Source organism: Eulemur rufifrons, chromosome 15 (assembly GCF_041146395.1).
Source record: "Eulemur rufifrons isolate Redbay chromosome 15, OSU_ERuf_1, whole genome shotgun sequence".
In the NCBI taxonomy this organism is placed as follows: Eukaryota; Metazoa; Chordata; class Mammalia; order Primates; family Lemuridae; genus Eulemur; species Eulemur rufifrons.
The window spans coordinates 44869624-44893220 of NC_090997.1; the positions used below are offsets into that span (position 1 = coordinate 44869624).

Consider the following 23597-nt stretch of genomic DNA (forward strand, 5'->3'; position numbering starts at 1 on the left):
TAAACCCTGATCCTTTAGCCTCATTAGAACACAGTGCTTTGAGTTTAAAAGACTCAACCTAGTTTTTACAAACATCTACTTAAGTACCTACTGACCATGAGAGAACTCAGATGATTTATTTATTTTAAGGGTAAAGATTGAATACTGTGGTAAGTCACACTTAAATATAGATTCTGACACAGAATAATAGTTTAAATTCTATTCTGAACAGCAAGGCATCTAAGGATAACTATAATTCATTTAGTATTTTAAAAGGCATTTTAATTAGAAATTACATTCTACATACAGGTGTTATTCCAAGAAGTTTCATTCCATTGGCTAGGACAGAACGGACAGCTTTGAAAAGATGAAGTCTGGCCTACAAAATAAATCAAAGAATGATTAAGTGTTCAATTCAGTAACAAGCTCTCTATAAGTAAATAAATGAGAATGGTTTTAAAAGTAATTTTTTCTTCTAATTTAAAGTAGGAACAAAATATCAAGGTACCCTAGGAATTTACTGTAGGCAAGGGAAGATAAATTCCTAGCATTCCTTACAGTAAGACTGGTATACAAGGGGTCATGGAGTGGGAATGACAGTCTTATCATATGATATGGCTTCAGATAAGGCAAACTTACGACTATAACACTTGATGTAGGAAAATATGTTTCATAGTCTAGCATGTTGGGAAGCATATAAACATTGATTGTTACAGTGTAATTATTACCTGAGTCAGTAAGTACAATGCTATAGATGAACAATATAATAGTATTTTAGAAAAATTTTGAGAAAGACAGTAATATTAGTGCTAGGGTTGCTAGGGATTACACAGAGAACATTTAACATAACGTACCCCAGCCACTTCAGGAGGACTATCTTTTATTTGCAGTGTTTTGTGTGCCACAGCTGCAAGATGACTGAAATAGGAAGAGAGAAATCATGACGACTACCAGTAGCAATTTCTTGTTGTAACATATGAGCTTGATATCTTACTCCCTTTAACTTATAAATAAATAAATCAAAGCTTAGAACCATTAAAGAATTTATCCACAGTTGTAAAGTTGAGACTGGAATTCACTGCTTTTCTACAACAGACAAAGTAAAACACACTAAACTCAAGTTTTAGATCTTGGTCCTGGTTCTACTACTAACAGGTGGCAAAATTTTTGAGATTATGATTTCATTGTTAATTTTACAAATATAGGGGATTCCTTTCCTCATTTAGGCAGCCTAAAATTAAAAGTATAACACGCATGGCCTTTTCCCCTCTGAACAGTTAGAAGGTGAGGTAGAGACTAGTTATCAATCCACTCTGCACACACTGGCCACCTTCTTTAAAGTATCTTTTCTGTTTAGGTATGGCAGTGTAGAACAATGTGCCAGAAAAATAATGACATTCATTTTGGTTTTTTGTTGTTGTTTTTGACAGAGTCTCACTTTGTCGCCCAGGCTAGAGTGCAGTGGGGTCATCATAGCTCACTATAACCTCAAACTCCTGGGTTCATGTGATCCTCCTGTTTCAGCCTCCCAAGTAGCTGGGACTATATGGCTATTTTTTTCTATTTTTAGTAGAGATGGGGTCTCGCTCTTATTCAGGCTGGTCTCGAACTCCTGACCTCAAGCGATCCTTCTGCCTTGGCCTCCCAGAATGCTAGGATTACAGATATGAGCCACTGTGCTGGGCCAAGACATTTGTTTTAATTATTAGATGACATTTCATAACACTTTCTGGCTTCTTCATCTCTGTATGTCTAAGTGGCACTTGAAGGAAGAAAAAATCTTGTTTAAATCTTACCTGGGGAAGACAAGGCAAAAAGTATAACCAAGAAAACAGTCCCGATAAGTCTCTGATTTCAGTAAATTTTGAGTAAAAGCAAAATTTCCTTTCTTAAATAACTTTATGGGAAGATACAGCTGTTGCTATACAAGAGTACACTCAACTTCTATTCAAAGTTTTAAAAACAGCCACCATGAAATGTCCATCAAAAAATGTCAGTGATTTGCCTCCCAATGCATTCTCTACCCTCTAGCTAATTTTTCTGTGCCTCTGCGCAAAACCCTTTTGTGGACCCCACTGCCCTGAATGTAAGTCTAAATGCCTCCATACATGGCAAAGGGCTTGTACATGCTTCGTGTCTCATCCCTCCCAGGACAATGCTTATAGTTCCTTTAATATATTATGTTCTTACTCAACTCTGGGCTTTTCCCTCCTTCCCAGCCATATTGCTTCTCCTGATTAATGTCTACTTCTTAGAAGTCTTCTCTGATCCCTCAAGGCTGGACTGGGTGACCTAACACTGTCTCTTAGGTTTACTCTATCATTATACATATGCACTGGGCTGTAACTATCTATGTAGTTGTCAGTTCCCATTTACCAAACTATAGTCACCATGCCTTATATCACTGAATGAATATTAATTACTAATTTGCTAAGATGGAGTAAGAGTTCCTATAACTTAAGGAATATGAATTTTTAGGCCAACTGATTTGTTTATAGGAAAACTTTAAAGAAAGGTTCTTTGTTAGATCAAAAGGTCTCAAATGTCATTATCACTTGAAAATAGGAAGATTATAAAGTACCTTAGAGTTAGAAGGTAACTGACAATGTGTCTGGGTTGAAGGTCCAGAGATGATCTATAAAGCACCTCGTCAAACCTAAAAGAAAAATGATAGGAGCAGTGGGCAGGGAAAGCCTGTGCACGTTACACTAAGCTAAGACATTAAGATGTTAAAAGATCTTGGATGTAAGATTGACTTGACATTGTTGCCAGTCGAAGGCATATGAAAAAAAGCCTGTGTACATTTGAAGGCAAAGGTACATTTTTCTTTCTTACAAATTGCTTGATGGCAGGGACTTCCTAAGTCATCTTGATATTCCCTAAACCTAGTCCAGAGCAAAAACTTCAATGATTACCGTTAAACTGAATGTAAAAAACCATGTTTAGGAACATAAAATATAAGCTAGCAAACAAAGTCTACGCTCAGTGCTATGAAAACCAGGTTGGTTTATTTTTCTTCATATTAGCTACATATGAGTAAACTTTTCTGGTCCCAGAAAAAAACCACTGACCCACTGCATGACAATCAAAGAAAACTGCTTTGTTCATAACCACCCATGTGCCTAATATTTACCAACAAGTCTAGCTTCACCAACAATCCTTGTGAGAACTAACAGGTATGGGCTCTGGCCTAGTGTGGGGGCATCAGATATTAATAGATATATGTATTTAAGACTGTGAACTGAAATCAAGGTGCAAATGAAGGACTTACAATCTCTGAGAAGCTGCACAAAGGCACGGATTTTCCTTCACTTATCAGAGGATGAGAAGATGCTCTTTTCCAAAACTAAAAATTAAGTTTTTATTGGCTTTACATGGGCTAGAGGAGGCTAAGCATCTGTGCTAATTCAGGCAGTGGCAAGATTGACTTTGAGCATTGGCTTAAAGGGCAGACAATTGCTTTTTGGGTATACCTTTGGGAAAGGTCTAGAGGCAGGAGGCAGCTTATTGACTCTAGAGGTCAGCAGTAACTCCATTTCAATAAGCAGAAGCAGGCTTGATGTCAGAAACCTTCATACCTGAGAAGATGCTGGAGAACTGAAACAGACTGTGGTTCTTGTAGACAAGCAGTGTTGAAGTCATTCAGATAACCACATCCAAAAGTCTCTTCCAAACTGTTATCAAAAGTTTAAAGTTCAAAACATCAAAGGATTAAATAAGTCATCCAACAGCACATAGCTGCAAGTGATGAACATTACCTCATGACACACAGTTCTGGGCTCCTTTATATAGCCCTAGACTTGGATGCCAGCATTGTTTGACCTAATATCTAAATTTTACCTAGATTTGCTTCTTTATCTGTACAATGGAGGTAACAGTATATTTTTTGGCAGGCTTATTCTGAGAACTAAATAAGCCAGTATACATAAAAATATTTTTTAGAAAGGTGCTCAATATTTTTTAACCAGTTTGAATAGATGTTGGAAAAGCCCAGAAAACAGGGCCTTTGGTCTTAGAATCACACCAGCCAAGACCCAACCAGGAGAAGGACAGCGCATGATGGTTCCCTGCAGCCTCTTCTCACCTGTGGAGGCGGGCATGTGTGTACTGTAGGAAGACTCCTGTGTCCCCACGACTCTGGAAAACACGATCCCAGCTGAACTGATAGTCAGATAAGAGCAAACCTCTGAAGTCCTAAAATGACAGAGAAAATCTTCAGTGCTGGGATTTGCTCTATTATGGAACAAAAGAAAAAGGTCTCATAGGTAGGAGTCTTAACAGACCTGAATAATGAGTGCTGCGAGCCCAACCCTCTCTGCAGTCTCCTGGGGGTTCTCAAGTTCTTTAGTTGCTGAAAAGGACAAAGGCAGCTATCTTTAACCTGCACGACACTGTTCCAGAATCAGGGATCAAAGTGGACATAAAATCTGCCAAAAATGTATGCTGACAATCCAGAACAATTTCACAGTGGACAATTTACTTTCCCAATTTAGGTTAATTTACCTTTGATAATGACATTTTCCCAGCCTACATTAAACGGGAAAAAATTCAAATTTATATTTCTTACAAATATCCTCTGTAAGACATCAAATATAGCTGATACTTAGTTTTCCAATAATGAAGGTTAAACAGAAGTCATAAGGACTTGTGACTTGTATCCAATTTATACACGAGAACTTCACGTAACCAGTCACACAATGGACTGACAATGCTAAAGCTGTCCATGAAAAGAGGACCAAAGTTATATCAATTCAGATGATTATTATTATTTTTTAAGACAGAGTCTCACTCTGTTGCCTGGGCTAGAGTGCCGTGGCATCAGCCTAGCTCACAGCAACCTCAAACTCCTGGGCTCAAGCAATCCTTCTGCCTCAGCCTCCCTAGCTGGGACTACAGGCATGTGCCACCATGCCCGGCTCATTTTTTTCTATATATATTTTTAGTTGTCCAGCTAATTTCTTTCCATTTTTTTAGTAGTTTCTAATTTCTTGCTCAGGCTGGTCTCGAACTCCTGATCTCAAGCAATCCTCCCACCTCAGCCTCCCAGCGTGCTAGGATTACAGGCGTAAGCCACCATGCCCGGCCTCAGTTCAGATTATTGAAATGAACAATTCCTGCACAGCAAGTCTAAAAATTCTGGTACCTAGTGAAATTACTGAAAGCTGTTTTTGACAAGGTTAGTGGCACTTCAATGGAGGGACAGTTATAATAAATCACATTGCCCCAAAATCCAGCAAAACATAGAAGTGGCATGTAAGTTATGACTTTAACAACAAAAAACTGAATTCACTTTTAATGGAAGCCATGTTCTGTAGCATCCTTAATTGAATCTCATTTAAAACATCTTCCAGAAAAGTGACATCTCCTCTTCGAGTCTTCATTCCCCGCACTACTCCAAAGGGCACATGCTGGCACCTGAAATAGAGGGCAATTAGTTCACTGGAAGCTAAAAAAGAACTGCTAATCCAAGTATATAATAACACCCTTTCACAGAGTAGTCTAAACTAAAAAATTAATAAAATGAAATATGATGTAATTTGTTGTATGCTACAAAAGATGTTAAGCACACAGCTTCATTTTATAGAGATAATCACTAACATGATTAAATTACTAGTTGCTTTTATGAGAAAAAGGAGATGAGGATTAAGAGTTTTGAAAATTAAGCCACTGAGAGCAGGGGTATCTAATAAAAATATACTTTTTAAGCATTTATAAGCTAGAAACCATTATAACCAAGACATAAATCAAATCTGCTTTTCCACAGTAATATCTTGAAACAAAGAATTGAAGTTTGAATGAAAAACTTTGACCACTAGGTACATTTTTGGGCTCAGCGGCCCTCACCAATCTTTACTGACCCTGAACAAGCAATTAGGAACCATGCAGACAGTACCTGTCTGCCCAGTCATATCCCATGATCTTCAGTATTTGGAACACTTGCTGAAAATGCTTTTGTTGGCCTTTATCTGTCTTGGAAAGAAAATGTATTTAAAATAACAGTGATAAATTAATCTACAAAAATAGGTTGGAGTTGAATCAAATTAACATATTTGAATTTTGAGAGACTAAAGTCACTGTCAGTCAATATGTTTTAAACAAAGAGGATGCCACTGGGAGGATGTCTAAGTTGAGTGCTCTATAACAGAGGAAAACATTAATAAGAGCTGCAGCACTCTACTGTTGTCAGGAGGAAACGTGAACTTTAATCTTCTATTTAAATTCCTTCCCTCTCAGCTCTTTATGACCTTCATCTCTAAGAAGACCAAAGCTGAGCTCTAAAAAAATGTCTGATGGCAACTTTTTTCTTAGTGGAAAGGGAGGTTGCAAACAAAAAGGAAGGAGCGGGGGAAGATACTAGAATTACTACTCAGCAATATAAAGGAACAAACTATTGACACACACAACTTGGATGTATCTCAAGGGCATTCATTATGCTAAGTGAAAAAGGCCAATCACAGAAGGTTGCATATTGTATGATTCATTTATACAGCATTCTCAAAGTGACAAAATCGTTGTGATGGAGAACAGAGAGCAGTGGTTGCCAGGGGTTAGGGTTGGGGGAAAGGTGAGATTATTAAGTGGTTGACAATGAAGAAGTTTGTTTTGTGATGAAATAGTTCTATATTCTGAATGTGGTGATGGTTACATGAATCTATACATGTGATAAAATTTCATAAAATCATAGCTACACAAACATCCACACCCACACAAGAGTGCATGTAAAAACTAGTGAAATTTGAATAAGGTCTCTACCAATGTTAATTTTCTGATATTGACAAAATACTAAGATTATGTAAGATATCTCTGGGGGAAGCTAGGAGAAGGGTACACTGAAATACTATACTATTTTGAAACTTTTTGTGAGTCTTAAACCATTTCAAAATAAAAAGTAATTTAAAAACTGCATTATTGTGACCTGTACATATTAATTTCACATAACCATTTTCCTGATTTGGGTAACTTTTTGTTACTAAGAAGCAATGTAAACTTTTTCATTTTTAAGGTTTTTAAATTTTAAATGGAGGCTTGCCACTTTAAATACTCTTAATGTTGAATTCTCTCTGTAGTTTGATAAAATTTTTCCGTAGTTTTTCATGGCATATAATTTATCTCTCTACAGTTTTCATAAGTTAGGAATGTAACTTTTTTGTTCTTTATTGTGATTACTTACCACATAAATCATTGTGTCAAAATTATACTTGTCCATTCTATCTATAGCAGCTGCAACATCTCTGAAAAATGGCCATAAATCAAGAGTTACTAAGCAGAAATAATACTGATTTAATAGCAATGAGGATTTTCTAATTAAGAACTCCAATTATCCCACAGCCTGGAGTATCTCACCCTTGCTTGTGCCTGCATAATCCCAATACCATACTTTGATAGAAAATAACAACAAAAATAGGTTTGGGAAAAGCAATAATGGGAAAAGCAATAATAATAACAGCACTGGGAAAATAATAAAAACCAAAAATAAATAAACAAAAGCTCTACAACAAGAAGTAATAATAACTAAAATAGCTCTGGGCAAAGCGTCCTGTAGGAAAACGTTTTATGATTACTTAAGCCTCTATTGAAAAGAATCATCTAATTGTTACTTCTCTGCAATACATTCTCATAAGAACATATTTCAAAGATAGGTGATGTAGTAGATAAAAAGTTATCTTTTAGCTATTCTATTAGCACTATTAAGGACTTTCAAAGTCTTGGGTCAGTCAGAAGCAATACCTTCTAAAGCATTTTAAAAGACCATAAAGTTATTTAGCAAAAATTCTACTTCTCTCTTTTATCTCTGATTAAATACAAAATACTCAGTTTGCACATACTGTGAAATAATGAAAAATAAACCATATGAAAGCAATGAAAATTAAACCATGAAATTTCATAAACCAAAATTTCAAGTCAAGGATCATGAAAATTTTGAAGTTCAAAATTAAAGCTATTTTTGGTTAACAATATATAATACTGGGAGAAATAAAAAAATTCCTAGATCTTTTGTCATTAGTACCCATCCTCATGATCCTGACATTGTACTGCACATGCATTCTCAATGGAGGCAAAAAAAAAATTCTTATTCCTTATGCATAAAGCACACGTAGAGCATAGAGAATATTGGTGCTATTAAAATATCATGAGGGTTGACAATTAGGGAAAATATGGCTAAAAAGGTTCCTCTGAGAGATTATAATAAAAGTTGGGAAACACTGGTACAGAAGATTATCACAAAAATGATGTCACAAAGGCACACTTCTGTTATATTTTTTGGTTTCAGCTAAGGACAAAACAAAGAGAAACCTTTTGGACTTGATGAAAAAACAAAAGAGAAGAATATTAGAAAAAGTTCTAGGTTGAGTTTGTAGAAACTGAATTTGAATGCCAGAAGAAATGCCAGGTCATTCGGTCCAGGTTTGTCATTTCAGAAGGCAGAGAATCACAGCCCAGAGAGTTGAGCGATGGTTATGGGTCAGAGCAAAAGCCCAGGTCTCCAGCCTCACATTCTGCTCTTTTCAGTATTCTGCACTGCTCCTTGTCTACTATAACAACTCCTTTCATTTACAGCGCGCCCCCCCCCCCCCCGCCCACAGATGTATTCTAAGAGAAACCCACTAAAAGGCAGAAACCACTACAGTTAAAGCAAAGTGAAAAATCAAACATTCCAACAAGTGGCAAAAAAAGTTATTTTCCCAGAGACAAAAGAGAAAGAGTAAATATACAGAAAAATCTAGACCTAATGATAGCCCAAAAAAGATCAGAGTCTTTATGACATGGAACCTTTATTTTCATCAGACATTTCTTTTCCTAAAGAAAAACATAGGTGTTGAAAAATCTAGACCTAATGGTAGCCCAAAAAAGATACCAGATCAGGATAGTTAGAGTCTTTATGACATGGAGCCTGTATTCTCAATGGACATTTCTTATAACCACAGTGCAAGGGTTTATTAATTTAATCTATTTAGCAATAATTCACTGGCACAAAAAAAATTCTAATTTTTTTAATCTAAAAAAAAGGATGTACTTAGATACATGAGTTCTTCTCACTTTCTAATCCTAATTGCATGGAATTGATAAAGGGAAATGTTAAAAAGTAACAGAAGGTAGGAGATGAATTCGCCAAGAAGTGGTAAGAGACTTGATTGGTTATTTCAAGTTGTTTGGAACAAATGATGGTAGTTAATAATAACGATAAAATATCATTGCTTTATGTTACAAAGGTGGTTTGTAACCCTTATAGAAAACTAATAGAAAACTCTGGCCTGCAAGACACTTGCCAGCAGTGCTTGGGTATGGTCATGTTTGCTTGTGTGGATTCTATTGTCTTACCTTATCTTTCCTATTAGCTTTGTCCCAGAAATAAGTGTGCTTGATAAACCCATTTCTTACTTAACAAGAGACTGCTGCCCTCCACAAGGGGCAGTCACGGAAATGAATGAATAAAAAACATAAGTGACATGGCCTACTCCCTTGGCCTATTTTACCACAATCATAAAGAGGTCTGGTATTTATATGCATGTAAGATGGTCTTTATAGGGTGAGGACACCACTGAGCTAGCATGTTCTAGTATACATTTCCAGCCAATGTGCAAGTGTAAAAATACTTATAGTTGAATATGAAGTCCCTCAGTTTTATAGTATAGAACAATGTATTCAGCTGTGGAATCCTATGATGTCTAACTAATTGTAAACAGTTTGGGGGTCACTTTGCTGATGATATTAAACCTTTCCAGGAATTGTAACTGGCAATAAATAGAAACTCAATTTTTTTAAAATGTGAAAGCAGTAGATTTAGAAGCTGCAACTAGGATTTAGTAACAGTTTGGAGGATAAAATGATTGTCTTGACAAAGAACCTGAAGTCACAGTCACATTCCAATGTTTACCCTCACAGAAGCTACAAACCTGGTTGCATAGAGAGAAGTCCCATCACTTCGCATTACAGTACAAGCTGAGGAGGGGTCACCATCTCCAGAGAGATCCACTACAGCAGTTCCTTTTCTAGAAATGCAAAAGGGTAACTCTGAAGCAACATAATACATTAAAACCTTTAAAAGTATAACATCTATAACATTAATATTTGGCAAACCAGAAGCTATTTTTGTTATTTAAGCAGCAATAAGCAGTGTTAATTCAAGTTTTAACCACCAGTGGAAAAAAGCAAGAAGGAGTATGTTTGAGAATCTCTTAAGAGTGAGTATGATGTAATTAATATTTGGTTATCCTATCTTTTTTTAATCTGTTGCTCTGGATAAGGTATTCAGATAAAATCTTTAATATACTCAGTTGCAAAATGACATGCAACTGCAGCTTAACTATGAGATGTCACAGATTCTTCTTTTAATTCAAGTTATCATAACAATCAATATTGGGCTATTTTTTTTTTTTTTTAACATGCCAGAAAGTACACCTGAGTATTAAAACCACAGAATTTTGTTATTGTCTTTCCTGCCTGATCAAAAAGTAGAATCTTTATATGACAGTCTAAAAATTTTCCTTAAGGACATTATTGAGGATGCTATTCACCACATGCTTCATGAAGACAACAGGAGAAATTTTGCTTTGGTACTATGAAAAGAAACACTTCTCTTAAGCAACTGGTTTGCTTCTACATTACATATGCCTGGGCTCCTATGACTGGTGCTATTTCTCTGTTTGTTTAGCTGACAGGAAGTTAAAACCTAAATTAGAAAGCAAGAAATAAAAGGCATCCAAATTGGAAAAGCAGAAGTTAAATTGTCTCTGTTTGCAGGCAACAAGATCTAGTAAATGGAAAACCCTAAAGATGCTACCAAAAAACTGTCAGAATAAATAAATTTGGTAAAGTTGCAGGATATAAAAAAATCAACACACAAAAATCAGTAGCATTTCTATACACTAACAACAACCTATCTGAAAAAGGAATCAAGAAGAACAATCCTATTTATAATATCAAGAAACATTAAAATTCTTAGGAATATATTTCACCAAGGAGGTGAAAGATCTGTACACTAAAAACTATGTAACACTGATGAAAGAAATTAAGACACAAATAAATGGAAAGATATCTCATGCACATAATTAAAAGATTAAAATAACCATCTTACCCAAAGCAATCTACAAATTCAATATAATCCCTATCAAAACTCCAACATTTTTCACAGAAATAGAAAAAGTAATTCTAAAATTCATATGAAACCCCCCAAAAGCCCAAATAGCCAAAGCAATATTGAGCAAAAAGAACAAAGCTAGAGGCATCACACAACCTAATCTCAAAATCTACTACAAAGCTATAGTAATCAAAACAGCATCATATTGGCAGAAAAATATACATACCAATGGAACAGAATAGAGAGCCTAGATATAAATCCACACATTTATGGTCAACTGATCTTCAATAAAGGTGCCAAGATTACCCAATGAGGAAAGGACAGTCTTTTCAATAAATAGTGCTGGGAAAACTGGGTATACACATGGAGAAGAACAACCCTGGACCCTCATTCTCACACAAAAATCAACTCAAAATGGATTAAAGACTTAAACCTAAGTCCTAAAACTATAAAACTATTAGAAGAAAACATAAAGGAAAAGGTTTGTGACAATGGTCTTAGCAAAGATTTCTTGAATAAGGCCCCAATAATAGGTAACAAAAGAAAAAATAGACAAATGAGATTGCATCAAACTTAAAAGCTTCTGCACAGCAAACGAAACAATAAGGTGAAGTGACAACCTACGATATGGGAGAAAATATCTGAAAAACATACATCTGATAAGGGGTTAATATCCAAAATATATAAGGAGTTCAAACAACTCAATAGCAAAGAAATAATCCAATTTAGAAATGGAGCTGGGCGTGGTGGCTCACGCCTGTAATCCCAGCACTTTGGGAGGCCGAGGCGGGTGGATCGTTTGAGCTCAGGAGTTCGAGACCAACCTGAGCAAGAGCGAGACCCCGTCTCTACTAAAAATAGAAAGAAATTAGCTGGACAACTAAAAATATATATAGAAAAAATTAGCCGGGCATGGTGGCGCATGCCTGTAGTCCCAGCTAGGGAGGCTGAGGCAGAAGGATCGCTTAAGCCCAGGAGTTTGAGGTTGCTGTGAGCTAGGCTGACGCCATGGCACTCACTCTAGCCTGGGCAACGAAGCAAGACTCTGTCTCAAAAGAAAAAAAAAAAAAAGTTCTCAACACAGGTAAGTATGTGAGGTGATAGATACGTTAAGTAGCTTGATTTAAATATTCCACATGTATAATACATGTATCAAAATATGTTGCACACCATAAATATATACAATTTGTCATTTAACAATTAAAAAAAAAAAACAGAAACAGAATCCCAACAGGGATGCACTAATATCATCTCTGACTTCATATTATTTTTCCTGTCTCTACTTCCTGATTTCCTCATTTTATTCTTTCAAAAGTCTGTCATATCTACTTTCATAAGTTGCCTTAAATCCTTTTTGAAAAGGATGAGATTTTTTTTTAACAAAAGATAAAGCTGAGTCAACAGAAGTAAGTTCTATTTCCTTTCTTCAGTTATACCATTATCAGGTTGTGTGACTTTAGGCAGGTCACTTCTATTTTCTGCGCTTCAGTTCCCTCCCACATTAACAACAAATAATGTCCTTTCTCCCAGACCTTAACAGGCTTTTGCTATGGCAACAAAAGACAGCATGCGGGAAAGTACTTTGAACAGTAAAAGGCACTATAAAAAATGCCACATTCTGCTGTCCTTATTGAAAGAACACATCAATACCCCAATTTCAAAGAACAAATAACTTTACTTAAGAATAGTAACCTGATCTTACACTGTTTTCAGTAGCAGTCCTTTACTGTCCAACAACTTTAAGACTTCTTGAGATTTTTCACGGTAAAATGATTCTCCTGAATATTCATCAAAGTATATTCCTAGGCGCTAATAGGATTCAGAAACAAAAGGAAAAAAAGTTAGTTAAATCTCCTATTATCTTACCCTAAGACAAAGTTAAGGATGCTCTACCATCTGTCACATAGATGGGAAAAATAAAAATTAGATCAAGTTACTCCTCTACTCAAACCTAATAGCTCCCACTACAACAATCAAGTACTCACAATGGTACTGTGCTGTCCAGGATAGTAGTCACTAGGCCCACATGACTATTTACATTAAAATTAAACAAAAGAGAATTTAGTTCCTCAGTCACACTATTCAAACTTTAAGTGCTTAATAGCCATATGTAGCTAGTAGTTACCATACTGGACAGCACAGATATAGAACATTCCCATTACCACAGAGAGCTGCATTGGATAGCCCTGGAGAATGTCTTACATAACACACCATCCTACAACCTTTACGACCTTCTCTCCTATTGTTGTTCATTTTGCTTCCTTACTCTAGGCACACGGGTTTCTTTACCAAAACTCTACTCAATCTACCCAGAGACAGCACACCTGATCTCTCCAGCTAGCATCCAGCATCATCCAATGGACTCTATATAGTTTCTTGTTTAATTTGGCCTATCTTTAATTTGTTTAGTTTGCTCTCTGTCTCCATGCTTGAATGTAAAGGTCCATAAGAGCAAGGATTTTTACCTTGTTTATTCACTGTTGCATTCCTTTCCTCCCCAATATTTATTAAATGAATGATTTATACCCATCACACACAGGCCTAAGGAAGTGAAAGAACAAAAAAATAAATAAAAGAAAAGCCAGATGGGCCACAATGGTGACGTGTGCCTGTAGTCCTAGCTACTATGGAGGCTGAGGTGAGACGATTGCTTCAGCCTAGGAGTTCAAGACCATCCTGGGCCACATAGCAAGATCTCCATCTCAAAAAGAAAAAAAAAATTCAGACAGACATGAAGTATCAGAATGTCACCTGATATTGCTTCTGAATTATTTTGTAGTTCTTTCAGGCCAAAAGCCAATACTGGAGTCCCAATTTTCAATTCCACCACAAATCTGTTCTCAAGACATGAACTCAAGCAGCAGCTTCACTATAACAGGTATCAGTCTGGAGCTGCACCACATCATGGGAGAGTCTACAGGTACCTTATAAATCCGAATGTACTCTTCAATGCTCAAATCCCGAAATTTTTGCCATAGTGAAAGTGCTTGCATGTCACCCATTTCCAGTCGCTGGAAGAACTCACGTGCTGATTTTTCCACATTTTTATTATCTGCTGCTTCTTTATTAACTTGTACATAAACCTAAAAGTACAATAGTATGTTAAATGAAGTACATTACCAGTCACTGGTGAGAAAAAGAAAATAAAGCACAATTCTCCAGTAAGGAGAAAAAGAAAGCAAAACATAATTCTAAGAATTCTCATTTAGAATTTACCCAAGTTGGTCTCATGACAGAGTATAACTTTTTTTTTTTTCTTTTTTGCCATAGGCTCTTGGTGAAGCCTATAGACACCTCCAAATGTTTCTAAATGCATAAAAAATTACATAGGATTATAAAGAAAATAATTACACTGAAATATATTTAACCAAATACTTTAAAAAATTCATTTGTGATATAGTAATGGAGAAAAATAATAAATTTCTTGGAGAGGTTAGAGAAAATAAAGTATAATTTCTTCCTATCCAAGTTCACAGACCCCCTACGTTGAGAACGCCTGGTTAAGACTAAGCTGTCATTTCTTCTGTTTTTTATCAAAATGTCAAAGTATTGCCCCTGCAACTTATCTGAGAAAGGTTGAAGGAAGTAGGATGGCTCAAACTGGCAAAGAAAAGGCCAAAGGACGATTTAGCAGTTGAAAGATTTTTAAACTGCTCTCTAAACAGTTCACTGTGAAAGACACGTAAAATAGGTGGGTGTGGTAAAAAGACCTTTTGGACAGTTAGTTTAATTACACTCTAACGTAGGCACCTAAAAACTGTGTGGAGCGCCCAATTCTGGAGTGTTTTTAGCACCATCTGTCTTGGCTGCTTTAGTTCTGTACCCACCCAATGACTGAAGCAAAGCTGATGGCTTATTAAGGGCTCTCTTCCAGTTCTAGGATTCTGTGTTCCCAATGAAGTTTTCATCATTTTCCGGTCTCCAAAATACAATGTTAATAAATGACATTAAAATATCAATATTATAGTTCAAGTAGTACTGAAATTATGCATGTGGACTAAAAAGATTTTACTTACAAGCTGTAACTCACTTCCAGGTTGAAATAAGAATGAAAATTGAACTATCATATTATTTCCAGAAAGATCTTAAAGTAGCATGAAAGCAATGTAAATTGGTAAATAAACTACAAAACAATTGAGGATTCTAAACTCTTATAGTATTATCATCAAAGTACCATGGCAGCAGTATTTGGGTAGGAAAAAAATGGTTTTATTGCTGGAGGATACACTAGCTTATACCCACTAGAAACTATCAACTAAAGAGAAAAATGTTTTACTTTTCATAGACGGTTTGTGTTAATTACTTGAATGAGAGACTTAATCAAATAAATACTGCTAAATAAGGGTTAAAACTACCTAATTTTTTCCTCTCTTTAAGTCATAGCGTGCCAAAAAGAGTTAACATACCAGGCCTGAGAAGGCTATCTTTAAAACATTCTGCTTACAATGTTGGCCACTGGCTGGCATCTGGGAACTTGGATTTTGGGAATCTTTCCACTAATCTAAATGATAAATGTGGCTCACTGTGCCTAAACTATTTATGCAAAGAATACAGTTTATGCTGAACACATGCTTTACTACTGGGAGTCTGGAACTGGGTACAAGCTAGATGGAGGGTGCCTACATGATCAGTCCCCAATAAAAACCTTGGCCATGGAGTACCTAGCAAGCTTCCTGGGCAGACATTTCACACATGTTGTCATAATTTGTTGAATCTGTTGCTAGAAGAATTAAGCACATCTTCTGTGACTCTACTGGGAAAGGACTCTTGGAAGCTTGGGCCTGGTTTCCTCTGGACTTCAACCGCACATTTGTCTTTTTCCCTTTGCTGATTTTGCTTTATGTGCTTTTGTTGTAATAAATCACAGCCATGAGTATGATTATATGCTGAGTTCTATGAATCCTCCCGTGAATCAATGAACCATTGGGTGGTCTTGGGGATACCTGACACATATCATAAAAAACTAATTTCCATGTGATCCTATTAGTAAATACAATGCACACAGTGCCAGTTAGAAAACAAAGAAAGAAGATTTTGGTAAAGTATGGGGAAAAACAGAGAGGGTCTCTGTAAGAGAGTAAACTGCAGACTTCCTGACTTTTGAATTGACAACTGCTTGACAGTCCAGCTCCAGTCTATATGAGTAAAGACATATATATTCACAAATGGTTTGTGATTCTATCTCACACACACATGCATATGCACACAGAGATTATAAATAAACATATGCAAAAATGTCCTTATTTTTAAAAAAGACTTTCTTTTTTTCTTTTTTTAAATCTAGAACTCTAAACCCAAAGAGCCAAACATTTAAAACTCAGCTAGCCATGGCGGCTCATGCTTGTAATCCCAGCACTTTGGGGGGCCGAGGTGGGAGGCTTGCTTGAGGCCAGGAGTTCGAGAACAGCCTGGGCAATGTAGTGAGACCTCATCCCTACAAAAAAATAAAAAGCTTAGCCAGGTGTGGTGATGTACGCCTGTAATCCCAGCTACTCTGGAAGCTGAGGCAGGAGAATTGTTTGAGCCCAGGAGTTTGAGGTTACAGTTACAGAGATAAATATTTTAGAAAAAACTTTACCAGAATCTTTTCTCTTTCTTAAAATTTAAAATAGAAATAGTTAAAACAAAAAGTTCTTACTACTACCTGAAGATTCTTGGCATTTCAGCAATTTGTAGTTATAAAGCAAACATTATTGAAAATCAACTGACACTATCAAACACAAGAGCCTTAAGCACTTACCAAATGCCTGTAAATGCAAATATAAAATAATTATTAATATTTATTACTATTTTAGAAATGTTTTTTCCTTCATACATGAATTTAATGGTGTGTACTTCTGAAATTATAAACAGTTTAAATTTACAGTTACCATCAACCTTTTACCCTTAGAAAGTATGTATTTTGAAGAGAGCTTCCTTTTGAGGCTAGATCTAGACACAAAGGAATAAAAAGAAAATTTTAAATTTGGGTTTGATAATAAGACAGTGTGGCTTAGTATAAGTGTCTCTGAAGATGGAAACACAATTTTTCTTTTAGTTATGAGAATGCAAAAACTAGCTGTATTTCCATTAGGGAATAAACTAAATGTCTTAAACTTCCTTAAAGGCATATTAACCTTCCCTTTTTACTATTTCTAGATGTTTTGCCAAAAAGCATATGACATTTTATTTTGAATTTCATTAAGATAATTACAGTCAGCTTCTTGGGATGATCTACCCAAATATATAGAACAAAGCATAAAAAATAAAACTGGTAGATAATGGCCTCTTGTCCCCAATCCCTTAAATTTGATGGCAAATATTATTAGCCAGATGGGCACAGTTTAACTCCTTGGTCTGGGGGGTCCAACCCTACCTCTTGTCATGCTTAACACTACTGAGAATAACTGTTAAGAATGGTCAGCATAACTTGGACATCATAGACCCTTTTATCTATATATTTATGTGTCATCTACCTTAAAATACATTTAATTTTTACCTCATTGTTTGGAAAAGGACATGCAAAAATTCATTATAACTTAAACAGACAAGGGCCAGACTCAGTGGTGTACGCCTACAATCCCAGCACTTCGAGAGGCCGAGGTGGGAGGATCGCTTGATGCCAGAAGTTCAAGACCAGCTTAAGTGACACAGGAAGACCCTGTCTCTACAAAAAAATTAAAAAAAAAAAAAATTAGCTGGGTGCAGTGGCACATGCCTGTAGTCCCAGCTACTCAGGAGGCTGAGGCAGGAGGATCACTTAAACCCAGGAGTTCAAGATTACTGTGACCTATAATTGTGCCACTGCACTCTAGCCTGGGCAAGAGTGAGACTTTCTAAAAAACATTTTTTTAAATAAAAAATTTAAAAAAAAATTAAACAAGTTGTTTAATGTTTCATGCCTTAATCAGAAATTCCTTAGAAAACTGCTAGTTGAAACAGATTCCTAATGTTAAAAAAATATATTAAAGAAATTCAAACAAATTTATATAATTGAAATTTAACATAGCAATACTTTCAACAGTTAATAAAGTCAAAATCTGTGAGGTAAAAAAAATAACTTGTGTGAACTAATTCATTAATTATCAAATTTTTCCTCCTTAATATATCATTAGTAGCATACAAATAATATTTTACCCTCCATTCATCTTCTTTTAATATTTGGAATCTCTTGTTATTCTCTGTACATATATAATCACATTCATAATATCTTACAGTTTTATTCAAGGATGATAATTATCATCTCGTTATAGGTCACCATGTTCTAGCATCTAATAAACGTAACATTTCTCATGGTAAAAAAAGTATTTTTTGCACATTTTAATGGTAGCGTTGTCCTAGACAGCAGAGATAGGGTAGAAAGGCAGGCAGCTTTGGGAAGGAAAGTAGGGGGCAATGGCAAAGCAGAAAAAATGCCAGGATAGAGGAAAGGAAAACTTCCTAGATTGCGGAGGACATAGGGAACACTCCCCTACGAGCAGCAGAAGCTGGGCAGCCCCGGAGTGGTGGCAGGCCCTCAGAGGGAAATGATTCACAGTATGCCTACACAGGGAGGCTGGCCTCTAGGCCTGCGAAACTGGGCCAGAGCAAGGACCTCACAGGCAAATTCTGTCACACAAGCTGAGCTGCATGCCTCCAAGGCATCATGTAGGCTGAGATATTAAGCCGTCAGAGACTGGTGTGGACTGCAGATAAAGAGTCCTCCATGACCATGCCAGAAGGCATATAAGAGCTGGGGAACATTGTGTGATTTGGGAGGTGGAGAATCCCTAACAGCAGTGACTTAAACTGACTTTCACTATACTCAAAAGTGATAGCCGTGGTCAGATTTTATTAGACTTATAATTTAAGAGCATTTTCTTACATATAAGTATTAATAAGGAGCAAAATTATTACCAAGATTCATTAATAATGTTCCCTGAAAAAAGAAAGGTGACCTAACCAATAAAGAACTCCTGAATACAATTTTTTATTTAAAAAAAATTTCCAACTCCATTAATATTCTGACATGTGACTACAATCAATTTAGTCTTGAATTCTTTTCTTTAAGCAGAGAAATTGTTTTGAGAATCTAAAGTCAGGAAAAACATTATTTCTTGAGGAACAGATACTACTCCCACGTTTTTAAAAACGAAAGCAAGTAAACTTTATCACTCATCAAATTTGTGCTTTGGTCTTGTCCTATTTCTCATTCCTTTTTTTGGCTACCGATATAAGGAAGCTCAGGGTCAAATCTGTTATATAATTTTATCTAGTGATACATTATCCCTTAACTTTCCATTTCTCTTTTATTAAAAGCCCATCACTGCAATTACTTCAAATCCTTTTAGAAAGGGGCAGGGTAGAAATAATGAAATAGAATTTGTGGGGGTCATTTGGGACTTAAGAAAAAACAGACTATTTATGTTAATACATTCTGTTATTAATACCTTTATAAATGCCAGTGCTAGGATAAAGGGCTAATGCATCCTTTATTGGCATGATATTCATTCTTTTATTAGGAGCAGCCCTTATATTTCAGAGGAATTTCTATGGTTACAAAATCCATAATAAGCAACATGTAATGAGTCAGGTTCTACCAAAAGAAAAAAAAAAAAGTGGTTATATATTCTTAAAGGTACTGTGTTATATGTTATCAAAGTCTATTCAAAAGTTTAAATCTAGAAGGAAAAAAATAGAAAGAACTCTGAGAAGTTATTTTAGTTAATTTTGTGCTGCTATAAAGTATTCACCCAAGGCTGGGTAATTTACAAAGAAAAGAGGTTTATTTGGCTCACAATTCTGAAGGCTATACAAGAGGCATCATGACGGCATCTGCTTCTGGTGAAGGATTCAGGGAGCTTCCAATCAAGGCAGAAGGCAAAAGGGGAACATTTCAAGAGAAGAAGCAAGAGCAAGAGGTGGTGGTGCCAGGCTCTTTTGAACAACAAGCTTTTGTGTGAACTAATAAAGTGAGAACTCAATCATTATCACAGGGAGGGCACCAAGCCATTCATGAGGGATCTGCCCTCATGACCAAAACACCTTCCACCAGGCCCCACACTCAACACTTGGGACCAAATTTCAGCATGAGATTTGGAGGGGCCAAATATCCAAACCATATCAAGTTACTTTTAAAAAGTATTATTAAAACAGATAAAAGTAAATAATGATATCCACATACCCATGATTTGGATTTAATACTTGTTAACATTTTAGCATAAGAAATTACTTTTCAACATAAGTGGAAAGGCTTTTTGATAAGTGTTCTGAAGCTTATTACAAATGTTTTCCTTGAATTACTAATGTGATAAAAAATGTTAGTTATTTAACTCAGCCAATTGGGGGGAGGAGGGAACTATTACAAAACCACTTCCCTGTTTTGTGATAGAATAAACTAACAAATTAGAACAATAAAAGAAAAGGTTTCAATAGAACTGAAAGCAAAAACCGTATGATCATTTCAATAGATGGAGAAAAAGCATTCAATAAAATCCAGCATCCATCTCTTCATGATAAAAACCCTCAACAAACTAGGCATAGAAGGAACATACCTCAAAATAATAAAAGCCATTTACGATAAACCCATAGTCAACATCATACTAACAAGTTAAAACCATCCTCCCTAAGAACTGGAACAAGACAAGAATGCCCACTATTACCACTTCTGTTCAGCATAGTACTGGAGGTTCTAGCCAGAGCAATCAGGCAAGAGAAAGAAATAAATGGCATCTAAATTGGAAAAGAGGAAGTCAAATCATCTGTTTGTTGATGATATGATGTTACACCTGGAAAACCCTAAAGACTCCTCCAATTACTCCTAGCTTCGATAAATGAATTCAGTAAAGTCTCAGGTTATAAAATCAACACACACAAATCAGTAGCACTGCTATAAATAAATCACTACCAAGCTGAGAACCAAATCAAGAATTCAATCCCATTTAACAATAGTTGCAAAAAGAAAAGAAAACCTCCAAAACCAAAAACCCCCCAAACCAAAAAAAGATCTAGGAATATACTTAATCAAGGAGGTGAGAATCTCTACATGGAGAACTACAAAACACTGATGAAAGAATCAGTAGATGACACAAACAAATGGAAAAACATGCTAGGCTCATGGACTGGAAGAATCAATACTGCGAAAATGACCATGCTGCCCAAAGGAGTCTACAGATTCAATGCAATTCCTATTAAAATACCAATGCCACTTTTCACAGAATTAGAAAAAACAATCCTAAAATTCACATAGAACCAAAAATAAATAAATAAATACATAAAAAATAAAAGCCCAAATAGTCAAAGCAATCCTAAATAAAAAGAACAAATCTGGAGGCATCAAACTACCTGACTTCAAATTATACTACAAGGCAGTAATAACTAAAACAGGATGGTACTGGTATAAAAGTAGACACATAGATCAATGAAATGGAATAGAGAACCGAGAAATAAAGCCAAATACTTACAACCAACTGATCTTCAACAAAGGAAACAAAAACATACACTGGGGGCCGGGCGCGGTGGCTCACGCCTGTAATCCTAGCACTCTGGGAGGCCGAGGCGGGTCGATCGCTCGAGGTCAGGAGTTCGAGACCAGCCTGAGCAAGAGTGAGACCCCCGTCTCTACTAAAAATAGAAAGAAATTATCTGGCCAACTAAAATATACACAAAAAATTAGCTGGGCATGGTGGCACATGCCTATAGTCCCAGCTACTTGGGAGGCTGAGGCAGTAGGATCGCTTAAGCCCAGGAGTTTGAGGTTGCTGTGAGCTAGGCTGACGCCACGGCACTCACTGTAGCCCAGGCAATAAAGCGAGACTGTCTCTCAAAAAAAAAAAACATACACTGGGGAAAGGACACCCTAAATAAATGGTGCTGGGAAAATTGGAAAGCCACAGAAGAATGAAATTGGATCCCTCTCACCACATACAAAAATTAACTTAAGATGGATTCAAGACTTATATGTAAGATCTGAAACCATAAAAATTCTAGAAGGAAACCTAGGAAACACTCTTCTGGATGTTGGCCTAGGCAAAGACTTCATGACTAAGACCCTGAAAGCAAATGCAACAAAAACAGACAAATGACTTAGTTAAATTAAAAAGCATCTGTATAGCAAATAATCAACAGAGTAAACAGACAACCTACAGAATGGGAGAAAATATTCACATTCAACATGGGACTAATAGCCAGATTTTACAAGAAACTGATCAGTAAGAAGAAAACCCCAAATAATCCCATTAAGACATGGGCAAATAATAGGAACAGACATTTTTCAAAAGATGATACACAAATGGCCAAGAAACATAATAAAAAATACTAATAATCAGGAAAAGTAAATTAAAACCACAATGAGATACCACCTTGCCCAGTCAGAATTGCCATTATTAAGTTAAAAAACAATAGATGTTGCCATGGATGTGGTGAAAAGGGACACTTATACACTGTTGGTGGGAATGTAAATTAGTATAACCTCTATGGAAAACATTATGGAGATTTCTCAAAGAACTAAAAGTAGATCTACCGTTCAATCCAGCAGTCCCACTACTAAGGATCTACCCGGAGGAAAAGAAATCATTATATCAAAAAGACACCTGCACTCATGTTTATCACAGCACAATTCACAATTGCAAAGACAGAGAATCAATCTAAGTGCCCATCAACTGAGAAGATAAAGAAAATGTGGTATATAGACCTATATTCCTTATGAATATAGACGCAAGAATTCTCAGTAAAATCCTAGCAAACTGAATTCAGCTGTACATCAAAAAAACTAATCCACTATGATCAAGTGGATTTCATCCCAGAGACGCAAGGATGGTTCAACATATGCAAATCTATAAAGTAACTCACCTCATAAATAGAAGCAAAAACAGAGATCATATAATCCTCTCAATATACGCAGAAAAAGCATTTGACAACATTCAGCACCCTTTTATGATAAGAACACTTAACAAAATAGGCAAAAATGAGACTTACATTAAAATTATAAAAGCCATATACGACAAATCGACAGCAAACATCATACTGAACAGGGAAAAATTGAAAGCATTTCCACTTAGAACTGGAACCACACAAGATTTCCCACTATCACCACTTCTATTCAACATAGTGCTAGAAGTCTTAGCCAAAGCAATCAGAGAAGAGAAGGAAATCAAGGGTATGCAAATGGGGAAAGAAGAGGTCACTCTTTGCTGACAATATGATCTTATATCTAAAAAACCCCAAAGATTCTGCTAAGAGACTCCTGGAATTGATAAATAAATTCAGCAAAGTCTCAGGATACAAAATCAACGTACACAAATCAGTAGCATTCATATACGCCAACAACAGTCAAGCTGAGACTCAAATCAAAGCCTCAATACCTTTCACAATGACAACAAAGAAAATAAAATACCTAGGAATATATTTAACTAAGGAGGTGAAAGACCTCTGCAGGGAGAACTATGAAACACTGAGGAAGGTAACTGCAGAGGACGCAAACAGATGGAAAAACATATCGTGCTCCTGGATGAACAGAATCAACACTGTCAAAATGTCTATACCACCCAAAGTGAGCTACAGATTCAATGCAACCTCCATT

At 36.1% G+C, this 23597-nt stretch overlaps 1 protein-coding gene across 1 annotated transcript in view; it reads right to left on the reverse strand.

Annotated features, from left to right (window-relative positions):
- Positions 1-210: 210 nt before the first annotated feature.
- The window catches only part of RARS2 (arginyl-tRNA synthetase 2, mitochondrial), a 67641-nt gene continuing 44254 nt past the window's right edge, over positions 211-23597 (reverse strand). The window contains exons 10-21 of the mRNA XM_069487993.1: positions 13984-14142; positions 12762-12868; positions 9876-9971; positions 7151-7211; positions 5873-5949; positions 5270-5394; positions 4263-4330; positions 4064-4173; positions 3558-3653; positions 2561-2635; positions 834-897; positions 211-358 (exon numbers count right to left, since the gene is read on the reverse strand). Of these exons, the coding sequence (XP_069344094.1) occupies positions 272-358; positions 834-897; positions 2561-2635; positions 3558-3653; positions 4064-4173; positions 4263-4330; positions 5270-5394; positions 5873-5949; positions 7151-7211; positions 9876-9971; positions 12762-12868; positions 13984-14142 (1125 nt within the window). The 3' untranslated portion in view covers positions 211-271. The remainder of the gene's footprint in view (positions 359-833; positions 898-2560; positions 2636-3557; positions 3654-4063; positions 4174-4262; positions 4331-5269; positions 5395-5872; positions 5950-7150; positions 7212-9875; positions 9972-12761; positions 12869-13983; positions 14143-23597) is intronic.